Source organism: Panthera onca, chromosome D2, assembly GCF_046562875.1.
Source record: "Panthera onca isolate mPanOnc1 chromosome D2, mPanOnc1 haplotype 2, whole genome shotgun sequence".
In the NCBI taxonomy this organism is placed as follows: domain Eukaryota; kingdom Metazoa; phylum Chordata; class Mammalia; order Carnivora; family Felidae; genus Panthera; species Panthera onca.
Window position 1 is genome coordinate 70,124,991 of NC_138349.1, and position 17,993 is coordinate 70,142,983.

At 47.3% G+C, this 17,993-nt stretch overlaps 1 protein-coding gene across 1 annotated transcript in view; it reads left to right on the top strand.

Moving 5' to 3' along the window:
* Window positions 1-2,777: 2,777 nt before the first annotated feature.
* RAB4A (RAB4A, member RAS oncogene family) overlaps window positions 2,778-17,993 on the top strand; it is a 45,514-nt gene continuing 30,298 nt past the window's right edge. Inside the window, exon 1 of the mRNA XM_060642767.3 lies at window positions 2,778-3,108. Within this exon, the coding sequence (XP_060498750.1) occupies window positions 3,078-3,108 (31 nt within the window). The 5' untranslated portion in view covers window positions 2,778-3,077. The remainder of the gene's footprint in view (window positions 3,109-17,993) is intronic.

Consider the following 17,993-nt stretch of genomic DNA (forward strand, 5'->3'; position numbering starts at 1 on the left):
GGCGTGTCCAATGAGAGATGTGGTAGTCTTGTTCGGCCCTGGAGAGCAAACTGGTCTAGTGGCCTCTGAGGTCTCGTTCAACCTGAAGAGTTACAGGTCACAGGTGTCACCAGCCTGGGTGTTTAACTGAGGTCACCTTTTCAAGCCTCTACCTACCTGGGCAGAACCTGGGTCCTTCTTTTTGTTGTCGTTTTTTTTTTTTAATTTTATTTGAGAGAGCATGCAAGCAGGGGAGGCAGGCGAGAGGGGCAGAGGGAAAGAGAGAGAGAATCTTAAGCAGGCTCCATGCTCACCACGGAGCCTGACAAGGGGCTCGATCTCACGACCATGAGACCATGACTTGATCCAAAATCAAGAGTCAGACGCTTAACCGACTAAGCCACCCAGGTGCCCTTCTTAAAGTAACACCAAGATATTTCTGAGTCTGCAAGGACCCAGACATAAGTTGGCTCGTGTTCTTCAACTCCAGCCATCAAGTAAAGTCACCAAACCACATAGGCTGTAACCAATGCTCTCCACCAAGCCTAGCTCCACCAAGGATGCCATTTCCTTTCATTCCCAATGCCATTACTTTCTGGGCCAACAAGGCTATGCTGGATTCTCATTCCTAAGCCTTTTTAGGGCTCCACTCCATGGGACTGGACCACTGGTCTCGGTCCAACCCTTGCCTAGGAGTCTAAAAGGCCCCTTCAGTCATTGTCCATCTGTGCTCACTGTTCCCTACAGAGACCGCTGTCCCTACCCCTGTGGTCCTCTGCTGGTCCTGGAGAACATGAATCCTTGTGAGGCCGGCAGCCCCCTGAGATTCCTAATTGCTCATTTCATGTGAAGCATTGCCAGGGAGCAAGAAGGAAAGTAAAGGAGGCATTGGAGGAGTGGATCTTCTGGAAGAAATCCTTCTCCCTTCATTTCCTGTGGACACATCCCCAGTGTGCTGAGGCTTTTGGAAACTTACTTTTACTCCACCACAACCCCCCCCCCCGAAAAGAAAGGAGAAAATAACTGGAGAAAACACTAATTTTGCAATAAGTTTTCCTTCCACAATCAACAGCACCTCAAAATCAAAGGTGGTCTCGAAGAGATTTTAGGAGAAATTTGGTTTCTCTCAAAGATCCACAGTTACTGAGATGCAAAGAATCTTCCACACTGCTATTCCAAAAATGTGGCTCCTTCAAGCCTCAGCTCTTGCGTATTTCCTTTTCTAATTGTGATATGTGCCTCTGTATTTGCAAACTAGATTTCTTTGGGTAGTTTTTCCAAAACAAAGAGTTTTCCCCAAAGATCTAAGTTCATGGTCCACAGAATAGAAAACGTCTCTCAGCTTTGAAACAGCAGCTTAATTTTTTTATTTCTACCACTCTGTCCAGGTTTCAGAAATCTTGAGGTCCAGTTTTAATCAATAACCCAAGCAATCACTGTAACTCAGTGATTTCTTTCTTAGCCACAAAAGCTTCTGGCAGGCAGAAATCTTAGATTTAAAGAATGGGATCCCTGTCTTTCGTTGGAAATCGTTTCCATCAGATTAGCCTGCTATACTCAGGAGTGTAAATCAGAATTGACATGCAGAAAACCAAATTAAGAAAGCAACAAAGTATCTCAGCCACCGAACAAGAAATATATGCAAAATATTTCCAGATTATAGTCCTCACAATATTTCAGCATGGGGCTTCTCTGTGATTTAGAAGCAAGGATATCTATTTGCTGTTAAGATCAGAGAGAAGAGTAAAATGTAGAGCCAAATGGCCATTGGGGAAGAGGGGAAAGTTCTCAGTCAAAGTCTGATGCCAATTTATGAGGAGGATGGAGCCAAACGGACTCGAAAAAAACGTATTTACTAGCCTTTTCCCCACAGTGCATGTTACTTGCGAGCTTAGCCAAGGCATATTTTAGTATCTATACCTTTTGAATAAGGTTGGGCCTTAGGACATATGACGTGACTCTGGTCATGCTCAGACCAAGCAAACTCCCAGCCAAAATTCTCTTCCTAATAAACATTTACCTCTGCACTTCCAGCAGAAGGGGATTCTGAATTCAGCCTTGCGCCTTAAATCAGAATACCCAGCCACCGAATCCTAACCTAAGCTGAGGTCCGGGAGATGCTTCCTGCCCGTAAGCCAGATTCCCTTAACATGGGACGCAGAAGGGCCAATGTCTACAGTCTTCTGGGGACTCTCTCCAGCACCAGGGCACCTTAAGTTCTGACCGTTTTCTCCAGACACCAGCTTAGCCCTACAGGAGAGGGCCTGGCAGGTCTGCGTAAAGCTGTTTCCCGGCTAAGCCAGCCTCCTCGGCCACAGGGGCTGGTCTTCTAGCTGGACAACTGGGGCTACCGCCTCCTAGTTACCCATTAACCACGTTCCCCGGTTGACCATAATAGTTTAAAGAAGTCTTTTCCTGCCTGCGAGCCACTAACGACGACGACGACAAAGTCTTTACCGCGGAGGGCCAATCCGGCAGGACTGTCTTCCCACTGCAGGCATTTTGCCGTCCCTGCCCAAGAGCTAGACCCCACTGTCCCCAACACTCGGTCACCCCACAAGCCTGCGGATTGCAGGCCCCTCCCCACCCCTGCAACCCGACCTCGGCCAGCCGCAACCCTCCGTCCGCGTCCTGCCCCACCCCGGTGCTCCCACTCCAGCCCCCGCCTCCCGGCGCCGGGCGCCCCCCGCCCCCGCCTCCCGGCGCTCCCCGGCCCCGCCCCTGGCCCGGGCCAGCTGCCCCCCCACCCCCGCCGCGGTCTGCGTGCGCACGCGCGACCACGGAAGGGCCGGGCCTCGCGCCCCCTTTCCTCCTCCTCCTCCTCCTCCTCGTCCTCCTCCTCCTCCTCCTCCTCCCAGTCCCCGTCCGGGCCCGGCGGGGGGCGGAGGCCGTGCGCCTGCGCGGAGCCCGCAGTCCGGCAGGGCCGCAGCCGCGGGGTGGCCGGCCGTTGCCGTGGGGACCGCGGGCCCCTCCCTCCTCCGCTCCCCTGCCGCTCGCCGTTCCCACCGAGGCGCGGAGGACGACCCCGGCCCCCCACGCCCGCCGGCCCGGCCGGAGCTGCAGCCGGTGACCCGGCGAGAGGCGGTGCCGCTCCCAAGATGTCGCAGACGGCCATGTCCGAAACCTACGGTACGAGGCGGCCGGGCGAGGCGGGCGGGTGCGCGCGGGGCCGCGGGTCTCGGGGGCGCGTCCGGGCCGCGGGAGGTCGGGGGCGGCGGGGACGCGGGGGGCGCGGGCCCGGCCGTGCGCAGCCCGTTTACGTGATCTGCTTTCTCAAGTTTCCTCCGGCCTTTTCTACGCGCTCACGCGCGGAGGGTTTTCCAATTTTCAGTAGCTCCGGGTCTGGAAAGCCAGTTGAAGACTTTCCTCTGCGATGTTGTCCCCGGCGAGGGGCCGTGAAGGACTTAGGGCGACGCCTGTATTTCAGTGTGTTCTTCGAGTATTCCAGCATGACCTTTCCTGGGTTGGAATTCCTTTCTTTGCCCTGGGATTACAGTGAGAAGTAATCGATAGACTAACCCGTGTCTTCGTGCGGAGACCTCTTGCCTCATTTATTTCTTTCTCCGTCTCTCGGGTGTTTAGTCCTTTCTGGGTTGCATTATGGCTGTTTATAAATGTGCCTTTTTAAAATCATGAACACCCTGGAAGCAGAGCCCTATCTGCTTAATCTTTGCTGCCCCTGTAGCACCCACACCTGGATGCTATAAGGGAATCTTTTTTTTTTTTTTTTTTGAGTAATCGAAAGCCTTCCCAATTCATATACTGTGTTGTTGTGCTTTGTTTTAGTCCTGCGTGGTAAAAATCACTAATATCGTACACGTCTCCTTTGCATCAGGCTCGAGATGTTTACCAGTCTCTGATTCCTTGTTCGGAATTGTGCGTTCTCAGATTAAGACTTTGGGAGTTTTACAATCCCAGGGAGAGGTTCAAGTTCAAAAGTATGTACCCGGACTCAGATCACGTGTGGTGGCCCGCTGCTCCTTCAACAGACACGCGTGGAATGGCAGGGTGGAGGCAGCAGGATGCTGCAAATACCGCAGGCCACGCGACAGGCGTGGTTCTGGTCTCACGGAGCATGCAGTCTAGTGGCGGATACAGGGTTAATGCCATCAGGACACTAACGAATGAGTAGTTAAAACAGCGGGCAGGAGTTCTGGAGGATTGTGCCTTCGGAAAGTATGTTAGGAGGAACCCTGGCCCAGAGTGAGGAGCCTAGGCGGTAGTAACTGGTCAGGGCGGCAGAATGGCAGATGCCCAGGGCTGGAGAGAAATGGAGTTCCAATAAGGGGAGCCTAAACAGTGGTACAGAGGTGAGGGCGAGGTGGAGAGAGCCTATGGAAGGTTCCATCTTTCTCCTAAGAGGGGTGAGGTCACAGTGCATTTGCTTCACCTTCAGCCTCTCCTGTGACTTGTGATTGCCCTGTTCTTGGTGCCCCTTGGGGCATTACACCCATTCCTAGAAGGCTTAGGACATCCTCCAGGAACCCGATGGCTTTTGAAGTGTTGTCAGAGCCACAAATGGTCGCGTTCGTCCATGTGGTCGGGTCCTCCCTGTACAGAACCACAGTCGGGAGATTTTGCAAAGAAAATACGCTTGTCTAGCGATTTTTGGTTGTCCTTGTGCTTTTCTTTATTTTCGAGTGCTCCTTACCCACACTTTTTTTCTCTTACCTGGATAGGAGCGTTAGGGAGGGGTGGAAAGTCTGAATAAGAAAACCAGGTGGGGATTTTGAATGAGGAGGAAAGGACTGGAAGAGTTCGGGAGACGGAGCTTTTACATTTCATTTGTGTTATATGAACTAACCTTCATAAAATATCGCATATCTCTACTACACTTTGGATGCAGTTAATTGAACTTTTGAGCATCACAGATTAACTGATTAAATTATGATCATAAGGGGGCACCTGGGTGGCTCAGTTGTTTGGGCGTCCGACTTCAGCTGAGGTTATGCTCTTACAGTTCGTGGGTTCGAGCCCCACATCGGGCTCTGTGCTGACAGCTCAGAGCCTGGAGCCTGCTTCGGATTCTGTGTCCCCTCTCTCTCTGTACTCCCCTGCTCACGCTCGCTCTCTCTCAAAAATGAATAAATGTTAAAAGAATGTAATAAATAAATAAATAAATATCATAAGGCTTTAAGCAACAGTATTCTTTTGTCATGATTCCATCCAAATGTGTTTTTACTCACAATTTAATCTTTTTCTCTAATAGAGAAAGTTAGAAGAAACTAATGGAATAGAAAATTGGTTTTTAGGGGCACCTGTGTGGCTTCAGTTGGTTCGGCATCGGACTTCGGCTCAGGTCAGGATCTCGCGGTTTGTGAGTTCAAGCCCCGTGTCGGGCTCTGTGCTAACAGCTTGGAGCCTGGAGCCTGCTTCGGATTCTGTGTCTTCTCCTCTCTCTCTGTCCCTCCCATGCTCATGCTCTGCCTCTGTCTCTCAATAATAAATAAACGTTAAAAAAGAAAAGAAAAGAAAAAGAAAGTTGGTTTCAGAAACAGCAAATGTGGCAGTTGAAACAGCCAGCCAAAAGTCGTAAGCTGTCACCTTCATTTATCATTGACCATATTTGCACAGCATTGTTCCCCAAAAGTAAAACAATCAGGTTCCACCTTCCAGACGTGTGCCTCTTGGCTAGCTGGTAAAGGAATGTTTGCCTAACCTTTAAACTCCTTTGTGCTCTATACTTATTTTCTCTTCCAGAAAAGGAGGCTCTGTGTAGCTTAACAGCAATAGGGTGAAAAATAAAGAGCCAGTGCTTATAAAGTACTAGTGATGAGCTATATCTGCCTTTAATGCTTTTTAGCAAATTAAGGCAATATGTCTTCTTCCATAGACTGAGTAGTAAACATTTTGCCCGCCCTGAAACTAATAACCACATGAATACTGTATGTAAGATTGTAACACAAAGTTAAAATCTAAAACAGATCTGTTTCCGTTTGAAACCCTTGTCTAAGTATATCTAAACTGAAACAGTGTTTCCCCAGTGTAGATTTCAGAGCATTCTTAAAGCCAGTTAGTATGGCTGAAGAACTCCAGCCATCTGAGACTTCGGAGGTGACACAAATTGGCCTTAAGTAATTCCTGACACCAAGATTTGCGAGACAAAATTAACAAGTGGATTAGGTAGTCCCAAGCAATGATGGCCAAAAAGGGGCTAAAAAATATATAAGTGGTGCAGAAAATGCTAGGGGAAAAAAAAGTAAGGACTAAAGCAGGCTAAGACTGAGGAAAAAAATCTAAGCTCAGTCTCCACACTTTGGACTTTATGCTTTCTACAACGAACACGGTTTAATGAAACAAGAACGCAAATTGTTAGTCGTGTGCTGAGTTTATTACAATATAGTCTTCGTATTTTTATTTTGTGCCTTATTTGGAAAGCACAGTATTACAGTATTTACCACATCACTTGGAGAATTATCAAGATGTTTTCTTTTAGAAATATTTCATTGTAGGCCGTTGCGGGTTGAATTGGATCCCCCGAAAGATACGTTCAGGTCCTAACCCCAGGTACCTGCGAATTGTGACTTTATTTGGAAATAGGAATGATGTAATCCGGTTAAGATGAAGTCCTGTGGGATTCGGGGAGGCCCTAATCCAATGACTGCTACCCGAATAAGAGGGGAGAGATTTGGGTATAGACACGTACAGGGAGAATGTGATACGAAAGGCAGACTGAGACGGCAGTGGCCAAGGACCACAAAGGGGGTGGGCACCCACCAGAAGCTAGCAAGAGGCAGGGATGGGTCCTTCCCTAGAGCCTTCAGTGAAGGCATGGCCCTCCTGACATCTGATTTCAGACTTCTAGCCTCTAGAACTGGTGGACAATAAATTTCTCTAGTTTTAAGCCATCCGGCTTGTGGCATTTTGGTACGGCATCCCTGTGACACTAAAACATAGGCCTTGGTAGTCAGAATATGACTCATGGAGAAATTTGGGCTTAATAGGGGAAGTAGAGTAAGGATATTTGGGGTAAAGGAAGTAACATCTTCAAAGGTATGTGGTGCCAGTAAAGTATAAAATAACTTACTGTTAGAGAAATCACCAAACTAACCATCACCTGAATTTCATAAAAGACATAAACGTCAGTCAAGGAAGCGTCTAACAGCGGCATAAAGGACCTTTCTCCAAATCGAATCTATTTATCATTTCTAACGTTTGTGTTTTCCTTTCCTCACGTGCTGGAAACGGGTGACCATTTAAAGAACTAGAGTGTGGGGAACACTGCACCAGAGGTCCTCAAACTGCTGGGCCCCCGAGTCCCCTGGTGCGTAAAGTGGCAGTTCTGATTCAGTAGATGGGGGGTGGTGGCGGCTCCACGGCTGATCAGCTCGCAGCCCACGCAGGTGCTGTTGGTCCGGGAACCTGATAGAAGGTCGAGATCCTATGCTACATAATGGCTCCCGTGCCCAGACCTTTGAAAACTTGTTTGTTCGCTTTTTGGTGGTGTGTTTGTTTGTTTGTTTGTTTGGGGGCACTCTTGAGATCAAGGCTGCCCTTGATTTTTTTTTTAATTAATTAATTTATTTTCCAATGTATATCCAAGTTGGTTAGCATCTGATGCAACAGTGATTTCAGGAGGAAACCTTGTTCTTTAGAAAAGCAAAAGTGGACGATAATTTTCGCAGTCACTTGAACTATAAAGCATTCCGTCCCAGTCCTTGCCTGTGACTCCTGCCACTCCTGAATCTCTGTTTCCAGTCATATCAGTCCCTCAGGCTTAAGAGCCTGTTTTGAACTCCATACCTAACTATTCCATCTGGATGGCCTGGGGTAGCCTCACACACTGCATCCCAAACCCAACCAACCCATTCCTACTCCCCAGCCTTCTATTTGTCCCTGGTACCCATCCGCCTGAGAGAAAGTTGGAATCTTTAATTCTTCATCATCCCATCTCCCGAGTCCAGTTGGTTTCTGTCTCTTAAATAGACCCCTTAACGTAGTCCAAGTTACTGTTAACCCCAGGAGAGGCAAGGGAAGGCTGGGGGTGGGGGCAGATTAGTGGATTATAAAACAATGCCTGTCTCCAGGCACAGCAACCCAAGTAGTTGGACCAGTCGTTTGCTGCTGGTGGTATGGCGTCCTTGTAACTGGCGGTAAAGCAACCTCTGTAGCTCCCACATGCAGGAAGGGAAACCGACCGCCTGGGCAAGGGTGAGGTGGGTTCGGGTAGGGGTGAGTTAGAAGGGGTCCTGGTAAAATCTATTCGGGAACCCGGACTACTGGCAACTTAGGCCACAGCTTCACGGGAATATCATCATGATTTAAGTAAATGGTGTTTCCAAAGCTTCTTGTGCTCCTTGAAAAATAATTCCACGTAAGCCTAAAATGTGAACTTTCCTTCTTAACTTAGTAATAATAGTAATACCTCTTCTGTTAAGAACCACGTCACCAATGTGTTTTGAAAAGTATCTCACACTTTGGGCCCCGAGGCATGGAATTAGCCATAACACGATTCTTTCCACTTTTAGCATATCTAATCAGGGAAGCGTTTTGCTCTGAATATTTCTTTGAAATGAGGAGAAAGCTGATGTTGTTTCTTGAACGTCTTCTCATAATCCACCCTCTAGAGATTGGTTAGGCTAATGGAATAGATTTTCTTTTTTCCCCGTTCCTGAAAACTCCGTTAGGATACATGCCAGTGAAAATAGTTTGAGAGAAAAACCTTTGAATCCTCTGTGCTCTGTGTTCTCTGAATATCGCTGCTTTCTCTACCAGTCTGATCTTAGTAATGGACCATGCTCTGTATGTTTGAAGAATCCTTTTGTGCTTCTCTGTAGCCGTGAATGTAATTTAAAACCTAAAATGACATGCAGGGTACTGTGGTTTAAAGGGCGAATAAAGCTGGGTAAATGTGAAGAATAAACACCACTGTAACATATGAGTCAAATAAACGCCGTGTAACTACAAGTTCTCTCCCTTTGTAATCCCCCTCTGAGCTCCCCAAACCAGGGTAAATTAATGTGGAGAGGTTTGGCCAATACCAAGAAGTCCCTGATAATGATGGCTGTGACACCTGGACAAAGATGCTTTGTACTCTGCCACAGCCAAGTGCATTCCTGCGCTACTCAGAATGGCAGGCTCCTGTATGACAACGCAACGCGTAGTTATCTTGGTCTTTGTTTCTTTCTGTCTCTTCTGTGCTGTGTGTTTGGCACCTAAGTCCTTAAAAAAGCAGCTAACGATATTGAGGTGTGCAGGGTAGGGTACACCGTTCATCAAGGGCTAATAAATTATGGGCGAGTGGACGTATGTTAGAGGGAGGCTTGTAATTTTTCAAATATGAATTTTTAAGCATGCAGAAAAAATTTGGAACTTAAAAACAAAGTATCTCTCTCTTTTGTTATCATTTAAAATGTTACTGTATGTGGTGTGCTCCCTTAGTTATAAGACTGTTTCTCTTGTTCATTTGCTTATGCCCTGTTATTGCAGAAGTCCTCATAAAATATATACTATCTTTGCACTGGACTTTGCATGTCTTTTTTTTTTTTTTTTCTATGTTTATTTATTTTTGAGAGAGAGAGAGAGACAGAGCAGAGCATGAGCAGGGGAGGGGCAGAGAGAGAGGGAGACACAGAATCCGAAGCAGGCTCCAGGCTCTGAGCTGTCAGCACAGAGCCCGACGCGGGGCTTGAACTCAGGAACTGCAAGATCATGACCTGAGCCGAAGTCGGAGGCTTATCTGACTGAGCCACCCAGGCACCCTGCATATCTTTTTTTTTTTTTTTTTTAAGATTTTATTTGTTAACTAGTCTCTACACCCAGCGTGGGACTCGAATCCACAAGCCCAAGGTCAAGAGTTGCATGCTCTACTGACTGAGCCTGCCAGGTGCCCCAGGACTTTGCATATCTCTTTTATAATTTGCTCAAATCTCAATTGCCCCAAAGAGAATGTTTCTTTCAAGATGAGACCATGAGCTCTTTGAAAGCAGGGGTCTGCTGAGACGTCTCTGTGTCCCTGGTGCTCCTGGACACAGCCTTCTGGGACTGCTAAAAGCACCTTTGATTTGATTCCGTTTGAGAGGTGGCGTTTTTCTTCTGAGTTACAGAGTATGAAACAAAAGGCCAGGTTAATAGGAAAACCCACTTTAAGACATAGTTTTTTTTCTTTATGGTACAAACCAAGCAGTCTTTACATCGTGTGTAATATAAACGCAACACTAATTAAAACGTCTTCCACGGACCACGTTTGCTTGACTTAAAGAGGTCACACAGGGCATCCTTTAAAAAATAGATTTCCCTTCTGAGAACTCAGATCTGAAATCAGTTCACAGTCCACGGGGGGGCAGAGAGTTGTGGAGGTACTTTCACGGCTTCCTGGAGCTTCAGGGCCTCACGGCTGCCCAGTGGTGAATGTACCTAGGGAGAGAACAGGTCGACCAAGTGGAAGGAAGTTGGTCAACCGTGGAGGTGAACGAGCCGTGAGGGCAGGCTTTGGTGTATCCATCAGGCACGTCAGCGGGAGACTGGCACCCCGCTCAGCAGCCCGGGAGCACTTGGGGGCAGACATAACCCTGTTGTGATGGCAGATGTCTCAGATGATCTGAATGTGTGGTTCCTAAGCATTCAGATGCCTGGCACTTGGTAGTTGCCAAGTAGCCAGTGGTTGGGTGAACTCCCCTAGTCCTAAATCCCGGCTTACTTGACCGCCTTTTGATTTTAAACCGATTCCATATGACCAAAACTAAAAGAATTTTTGAAATTGTGCGTAACACAGTTTCTGTTTAGTCGATGATAGGTGATGAGCCCTTTGGGTCGTTTCATCAGGCGGAATGCTTCCAACTGCAGGGGGCAGAAAACCCCACTCAAAATGCTGGAGGTAATATGGAAAAGTATTTTTTTCAAATAACTGTCAGTGGGGAGGGTGTTCAGGGTTGGCTGAGTCAGGAGCTCAGCTGTGAGGGCAAGGACCTGTAGCACCGTCATCCTCACCCCTGCAGAGCCATAAAATGACTACTCTTTGTAATCCGAGTTTCTTTCTTTCTTTCTTTCTTTCTTTCTTTCTTTCTTTCTTTCTTCTTTCTTTCTTCTTTCTTTCTTTCTTTCTTTCTTTCTTTCTTTCTATTTATTTAGAGAGAGACAGAGAGTGCAAGCGGGGGAGGGGCAGAGAGAGAGAGAGAGAGAGAAAGAGAGAGAGAGAATCTCAATCAGGCTCTGCACTGTGAGCGCAAAGCCCCACTCCCGGGGCTCAAACTCGCGAAACTGAGATCATGACCTTAGCCGAAGTCAAGCGTCAGATGCTTAACTGACTGAACCACCCAGGCACCCTTCGGTCACTTTCTTCTTACGTCTGTAGGAAAGAGGAGCTCTTCCCTGCATTGATGGAGTAAAAGTTCTTCCTCTCCACCCGGTTGAGCCACATTGGGTCAAGTCCCTGTCCCTGGACCCATTATGTGGCCAGGGTAATAACACTTTGCACTGATTAGCTTAAGGCTGTATATTTTTCTTTTTAAAATTTTTTTTAAGTTTATTTTGAGAGAGAGAGAGAGAGCGAGCAGGTGAGGGGCAGAGAGAGAGGGAGAGAGAGAATCCCAAGCAGGCTCTGCACTGTCAGCACAGAGCCCAGTGTGGGGCTCAAACTCATGAACCTCAAGATGATGACCTGAGCCGAAACCAAGAGTCTGACGTTAACCAACTGGGCCACCCAGGCACCCCAAGGCTGTATGTTTTTCTAATCCAGTCTGGCAGGGAGGAGGGGGCTGGGAATGGCCATAATTGGCTTAAAATAACCAATGCCTGTCTCCAGCTTTGGGGTCACATTCACCTGTTCCTTTGGCTCCTTGGGGAGTAGCTGTTAGGCAGACAGTTATCTGCGACGACAGCATCTACCGCAGCCTCCAAAACATGTAAGCTGCAGTTCCCTTTCAACTGTTTGTTCCAAGTAAGGATCTTCCCGAAGAAGATGATGGGCTTAAACGTTCCTTCACGCCTCCCCTCCTCCGGTGAGGAAGCAGTCCGAGAAAGCACAGTAGTGGAAACAGCGTGGGCTTCCACATTGGCCGTATGCACACACGTTAGAATCCCTTGTCTTCTTAGAAAACAAGAAATTTCTCCTGTCGTTTTGCAAACGGGATACACTCGCACTCGTTCTTAGTTCTTACGGTCTTTGTGAATGCGCTAAAAATGTTTGGTGTTTTGAAGACTAACGTTCCTCTTCAGAGTCACTTTGACCATGGTAATATTTGGGGGGGAAATGGAAGTTGCTATTTGGTGGCCATCGCTATTTTCCCACTTGTCGTACATTAGCACCTTGAATAATTTTGTCATAAATATGTATATAACCTAGGATACTATATAAGAATGAAGTCCAGGGGCTCCTGGGTGGCTCAGTCGGTTGAGTGTCTGACTTCGGCTCAGGTCATGATCTCACAGTTCGTGAGCTCAAGCCCCACGTCGGGCTCTGTGCTGATGGCTCGGAGCCTGGAGCCTGCTTCAGATTCTGTGTCTCCCTCTCCCTCTGCCCCCCCCACTCCACCTCGCTCACGCTCTGTCTCTCTCTCAAAAATAAATAACCATTAAAAAAGAGAAGGAAGTCTATATTTTGGATTATCTTTTTTTCAATTTCATGGAGACCTCCATAAGTCTGGACATTGACTGGTAAAACTTTATTGGTAAAATTGATTTTGAAGTGTCTTCTGTTACCATGTAAACAAGTTCCTTTAAACGTTTACAAGTATAAAAACATTGTGAGTTAGAAGTGACCCATCTCTGTATTTCCTCTGGGACCTAGTATACAGTAATAATTTTCCTTATTACATTTTGCCAAGAACAGTGTTATTTCTAGCTATTGCATGACCAAAGAAGCTTTTAGGTCAGTATCTTTGAATATGTACTGATTGAAGATTCTTCTGGTATTAACGTGTTGCTCTGTTTCCATGGTTGTACAGGAAATTTTTCCTTACTGAAAAACCGATGGTGTGCCAAGCCTAAATTATAACTCTTACCTCTGGATAAAGATGAAGTTAGGGCACGTGGTTGGTTCAGTAATAGAGGACCTCTTTTTTTTTTTTTTTTTTTAACGTTTTATTTATTTTTGAGACAGAGAGAGACAGAGCATGAGCAGGGGAGGGTCAGAGAGACAGGGAGACACAGAATCTGAAACAGGCTCCAGGCTCCGAGCCTTCAGCCCAGAGCCCGACGCGGGGCTCGAACTCACGGACCGCGAGATCATGACCTAAGCCGAAGTCGGACGCCCAACCGACTGAGCCACCTAGGCGCCCCGAGGATGCACCTCTTGATCTCAAGGTTGTAAGTTGAAGCTCCACATTGGGTGTAGACATTGCTTTAAAAAAACAAAAAAGATGAAGTTCTAATAATCTACGCAGAATAATCTACTGGGCTTTGTGTCCAGTGTCTCTGACCCTTACAACAACAGTGTAAGGTAAACACTATGTCCCACTTACAGGTGAGGAAACTGAGAGGTTCGGTGCTCTGCCTGAGTCTCAGAGCTGGGAGTTGTAGAGCCAGAATCTGGGCTCAAATTTGCCTTGTGTCACATTCTCAAGGGTAGTTAGGTTTTTATTCTGCATATCTTATACAGAAATCTCTTCCATAAAATCTCCCCTCAGTGGTGACCCAGATTAAACATTGCCACTGGATGTCATTGCTCCCCTGCATGTTCTAAACAAACATGGACATTTAACATGAGTCAAAATCTATCTCTGAACTCAGGGTAAAACTGGGGGGTGGAGGGTAACGGGGACCAAAGCTTATACCTTCCAGACCAACGCGGAAGACCTTTAACATTCACAAGGGATGCTTTCACAGATCTTTGTAAATGTGCAAATATTGTTAACGGTATTCAGGTTTGCTCCAAAGTCGCAAGTCAGAAAGACAACATTTTGTGTATGTATCCTCCAATAAAAAATTAACTGTTCACGTTCTCTTTTTTAATTACACCAGTTGGAGTGTTCTCTGAGATATTTGACAAACGACTTGCCCTTACTTCTTAATATGATTTTATCTTCTCGTGTATCAGAATCAAATGGAACATCCTACTCTTGGAAGTATCCAAAACTGGGCACCTGGGTGGCTCAGTTGGTTGAGCTTCCGACTCTTGATTTCAGCTCAGGTCATGATCCCAGGGTCATGGGACTGAGCCCCTTGTCAGCTCCGTGCTGAGTGTGGAACCTACTTAAGATTCATTCTCTCTCTCTCTCTCTCTCTCTCTCTCTCTCTCTCTCTCTCTCCCCCCTCTCCCCTCCTCTCCCCCCCTCCCCCCTCTCTCTCTCTCTCCCTCAGTCACTCCGCCACCCCTCCCCCACTCGTGCATGGTCTCTGTAAAACAAATAAAATGAAAAAAAAAAATGCTTGAAGTATCCAAAACTTGTTCCCTGCTTAAAGATGATTGTTTTTATTAGGTCTCTTTGTCTCTGTGTACCACACTGGTCACTGATTTCCTTTTCGGGACAGTTTTGCATGTTGGGAGAATTCTTTCTGTTTTTATGTTATTACATCACGTAGAAAGCAACTAGGAACTCACAGCTTCAGTGCTGGTGGCTGACCAGGCTCATTCACCTGCTAACTACCTTGCATCCACACCCCCGGGCCCCACAGCGGATTTGATCCAAATGAGGTCTTCGGCAAAATCACAGAGCCCGTCACCGGACCTTGAGCAACCATCAGAGTCTGTGGTGCAAATGTTAAATCCACAGACATCATGGTTCCTCTCTGCCGGCATCTAACTCAGAGTACCAGAGTCGGGCTTTAGGCTTTGCCTTCTTTCCCACCTCCCTTGCCTTATTTTTACCTGTCCTTCACAGGTCACGTGTTCTTCCACCACCCGAACCATCTCTCTCTCCCAAGCCAACACTTCAAGCTTTTGCAGCTTAATTCCTGCCTGACCAGCGTTACCAGAACGTTTTTCTCTTTGAAGCTCGTGCCATCTTGCGTTCTGTGCCCTACTCGATCCTGCTCATCGCTGTGACGTGATGACCTCGGGGCTATGCCTCATTCTACGAGGTCCCCTGGTGTAGGGTCTCATGCCCCGCCCCTGCACCTCACCGCTCCTGGGTGACTGCAGCGTCCGTGCAGAGGGGTCAGTCCGCAGCTTAGTGTCCATTTCATCACTTCGTCTCTAGGCACCTTCTCTTCCCCGCCCCCCCCCCCCCCCAGGTACTCATTTCCCTGGCTGCTCATTGGACACAGTCGCATGGCACCTGCTCCCCTTCTGTCACGTGATGAGCTGCTCGCTCTCCACACGTGATGCTGTGATGCCGTCGCCTTTCCTTCCGCCCGTCCCTTCTTGGTCCTTCAACCGTGCAGATCCCCGGCCCTGGCTTCCCAACCCTCGTGACCTGCCACCATGCAGACAGAGCGCTCTTTAGATTAAGCTCACTGCGGATTTGTGGTCTGCTTCGAAGGGGCTCTCGGTAGTACTTGGCGATGCCCTCTCATCCTGGCCATCTTGCCCTTTGTCCCCACCTTCGCTAGACCCCTTGTCTCCTGTCCAGTAGAAGACAGGGGAGAACGTGCCATGCCCAGGAAACCACCTCTCCTCCCCTGCCCTTCTCCAACCCGTGAAGTGACTTACCTCCACACTCGCTCGTCCTCTACCCTTCTCTTGCAGTCGTGGAAGAAGGGAGGTCTCTCTTCCTGTCTGCGACCAAGCCCTCCCTCCCACCTTGGACTCACCCCTCGAGTCTTCAGACTCGCGCCACCGATCACCCTGGAAGTTCCACTTTGTTCGCCCTACACTCTGCAATCCCCCCGGACGCCCAGGCTCCTTGTGAGGCTGTCAGTACTTTTCATCCACCGCGTCCCACCTCTAAATCTTCAGCCGACTGACTTTGCCCCGTCTCAGGCGAGGATGAATTCACCTGGGGTGCTGGGGCCTCCTCCCTTGGGAGCACCGCTCCCCCCACATCTCCACCGTGTCGGCTCACCGGTATTTTAAGTTTCACCTCTCTGTATTTGCACTCATTATTTTGCCACGAAATGGATTCCTCTTCCAAACCTCTTCCCACACCAGCGGGTTGCCGAAGCCGGAAACCAAGGAATCCTCTCAGATGGCCCCACTGTCCCAGCACGCCACATTTCTTCTGCCGGGAAGTGAAACGTGGAACCAGTCCTGTGGCCCAGGCCACCAGCCCTTGCCTCCTTTCTGACCTTTGGAAATCTTAAATGCCAAACCATTGCTCATGGGAGAAACTAGGAAGGCAAAGGCCAGCTTGTCTGCTCACTATGACTTAATTTTCTGGAAGATTCAAGGTCATCGTTGGCAATCAATTGCTGAATAAGTGTGCTGTGCTCTTAGAGTCACTTCCTGGCTCATTTCCTGGTCCGTGGTTGCCTTTGCTGTGAGCACTTGATTGTCCTTGTACCTGAAGTTCACAGTCCTACTTAGTATATATGCTTCTAACCTGCTCTGGTCTGAGAAGTTAGAGGTTCTTGAAAGGAATGTAAAGACAAGTCAGCGAGTCCCCAATGAGTGAGGTTTCTTCCATAGAGTTAATCCTTTGGCTCTCTGTTAGCTATTTCACTTGGCATGGAGGCCATTTGTTCCTGATCTGTACTTTGTCCATGTTCCTGAATTGCTGACTTTTAAATAGGAACTGATTTTTATTTATGTGATACCTTTCCTATTATCACATTTAAATTTCTTGTGAAAAATTAAAAGTACATTGGTAGCATATATTCATTTAAAATTTTCTACTTTGGGATATGGTCTTTCCCCCACTTCTAGGCTAAATTCATGCCAAGGAAACCCTCATCAGGTGAATGTAATTATCATAGATTCGATGCAGAAAACTTCTTTGTGATTTTGAGCCCCCAAGTTAGCAACCATTATGATAAAACTACATCAGGTCTGCTTGAAGTAAACCTAATTATTTAACAAGTTCTCTTTAGGTTATCTTATACAACCCACCTGGGCATTTTTCCTTCCTTAATTACTCTGTAATATGGTTAGTTACCTGCTCCTAATTAAAGCCTTTTGTAGCCGTTAAGCACCGTCCGCTTGACATATAAAACGTATATGTACTTTATATTTGATGTGTATGTCCTTCAGTTTCAAAGACAAGAGAAAAAGAAAGTAAAACCCCACGGTGATAAAAACAAAATAAGTCAGTAAAATCAATTCACATTCTACCCTACCCACGCACATGGGGGCATGAGGCCATCAGACCTCAAATACTACCTCTCTGAAGAGAGAACATCAGGCTGTACTCCTGACCCCGGGGTTGAACATGAGCACACGGGGCTCCCGTCTCCTGGCGCTCAGTTACAAGAAGGTGTGTGAAATCCAGATCCCCTTGTAAACAGGAGGGGCATTAACTGAAACTCCTCACAGAGTTGGATTCTTCTCACCTACAAAGAATAACTCATTACCCATTGTGGTGCTTGGTTTTATCTGTGTTAGCCAAACACCTATATCTCCAGGCAGAAAATAACATACTGACTGCACTGCTTGGCTTTGTAGCTGCCCTGCTTCCTTCTGGGTACCATTTCCTTCTTGAAGCACATCCGTTGGTAACTCTTCCAGTTTAGGACTGTGCATAGTAAACTTATAGAATCATTATTTGATATGTTATCCTTTTTTTTTTTTTTAATTTTAATTTCTATTTATTTTGAGAGAAGGAGACAGAGAGAGAGCACATGCAAGCACAGGGAAGGGGCAGAGAGAGAGGGAGAGAGAGAATCCCAAGCAGGCCCCATGCAGTCAGCACACAGCCTGACATGGGGCTCGATCCCCCCAAACACAAGATCGTGACCCAAGCCAAAATCAAGAGTCAGATGCTTAACCAACTGAGCCACTCAGGCGTCCCTATTGTTTAATTTTTTGTAAAGCTTTTTATCTTGAGATAATTATAGATTCACGTGCAGTTTTAAGCAGAATTACAGAGATCTCATGTCCCCTTTGTGTTTTTCCCTGGTGGTAACATCTCGAAAAACTTGTAAGACACCACAACCAGGATATTGATGTGGCCACAGCTGCAGGTACAAAACATTCCTATCAGCACAAAGATCCTTTGCCCTTTATAGGCACACACTCTTCCTTCCTGCCCCCACCCCCTCTG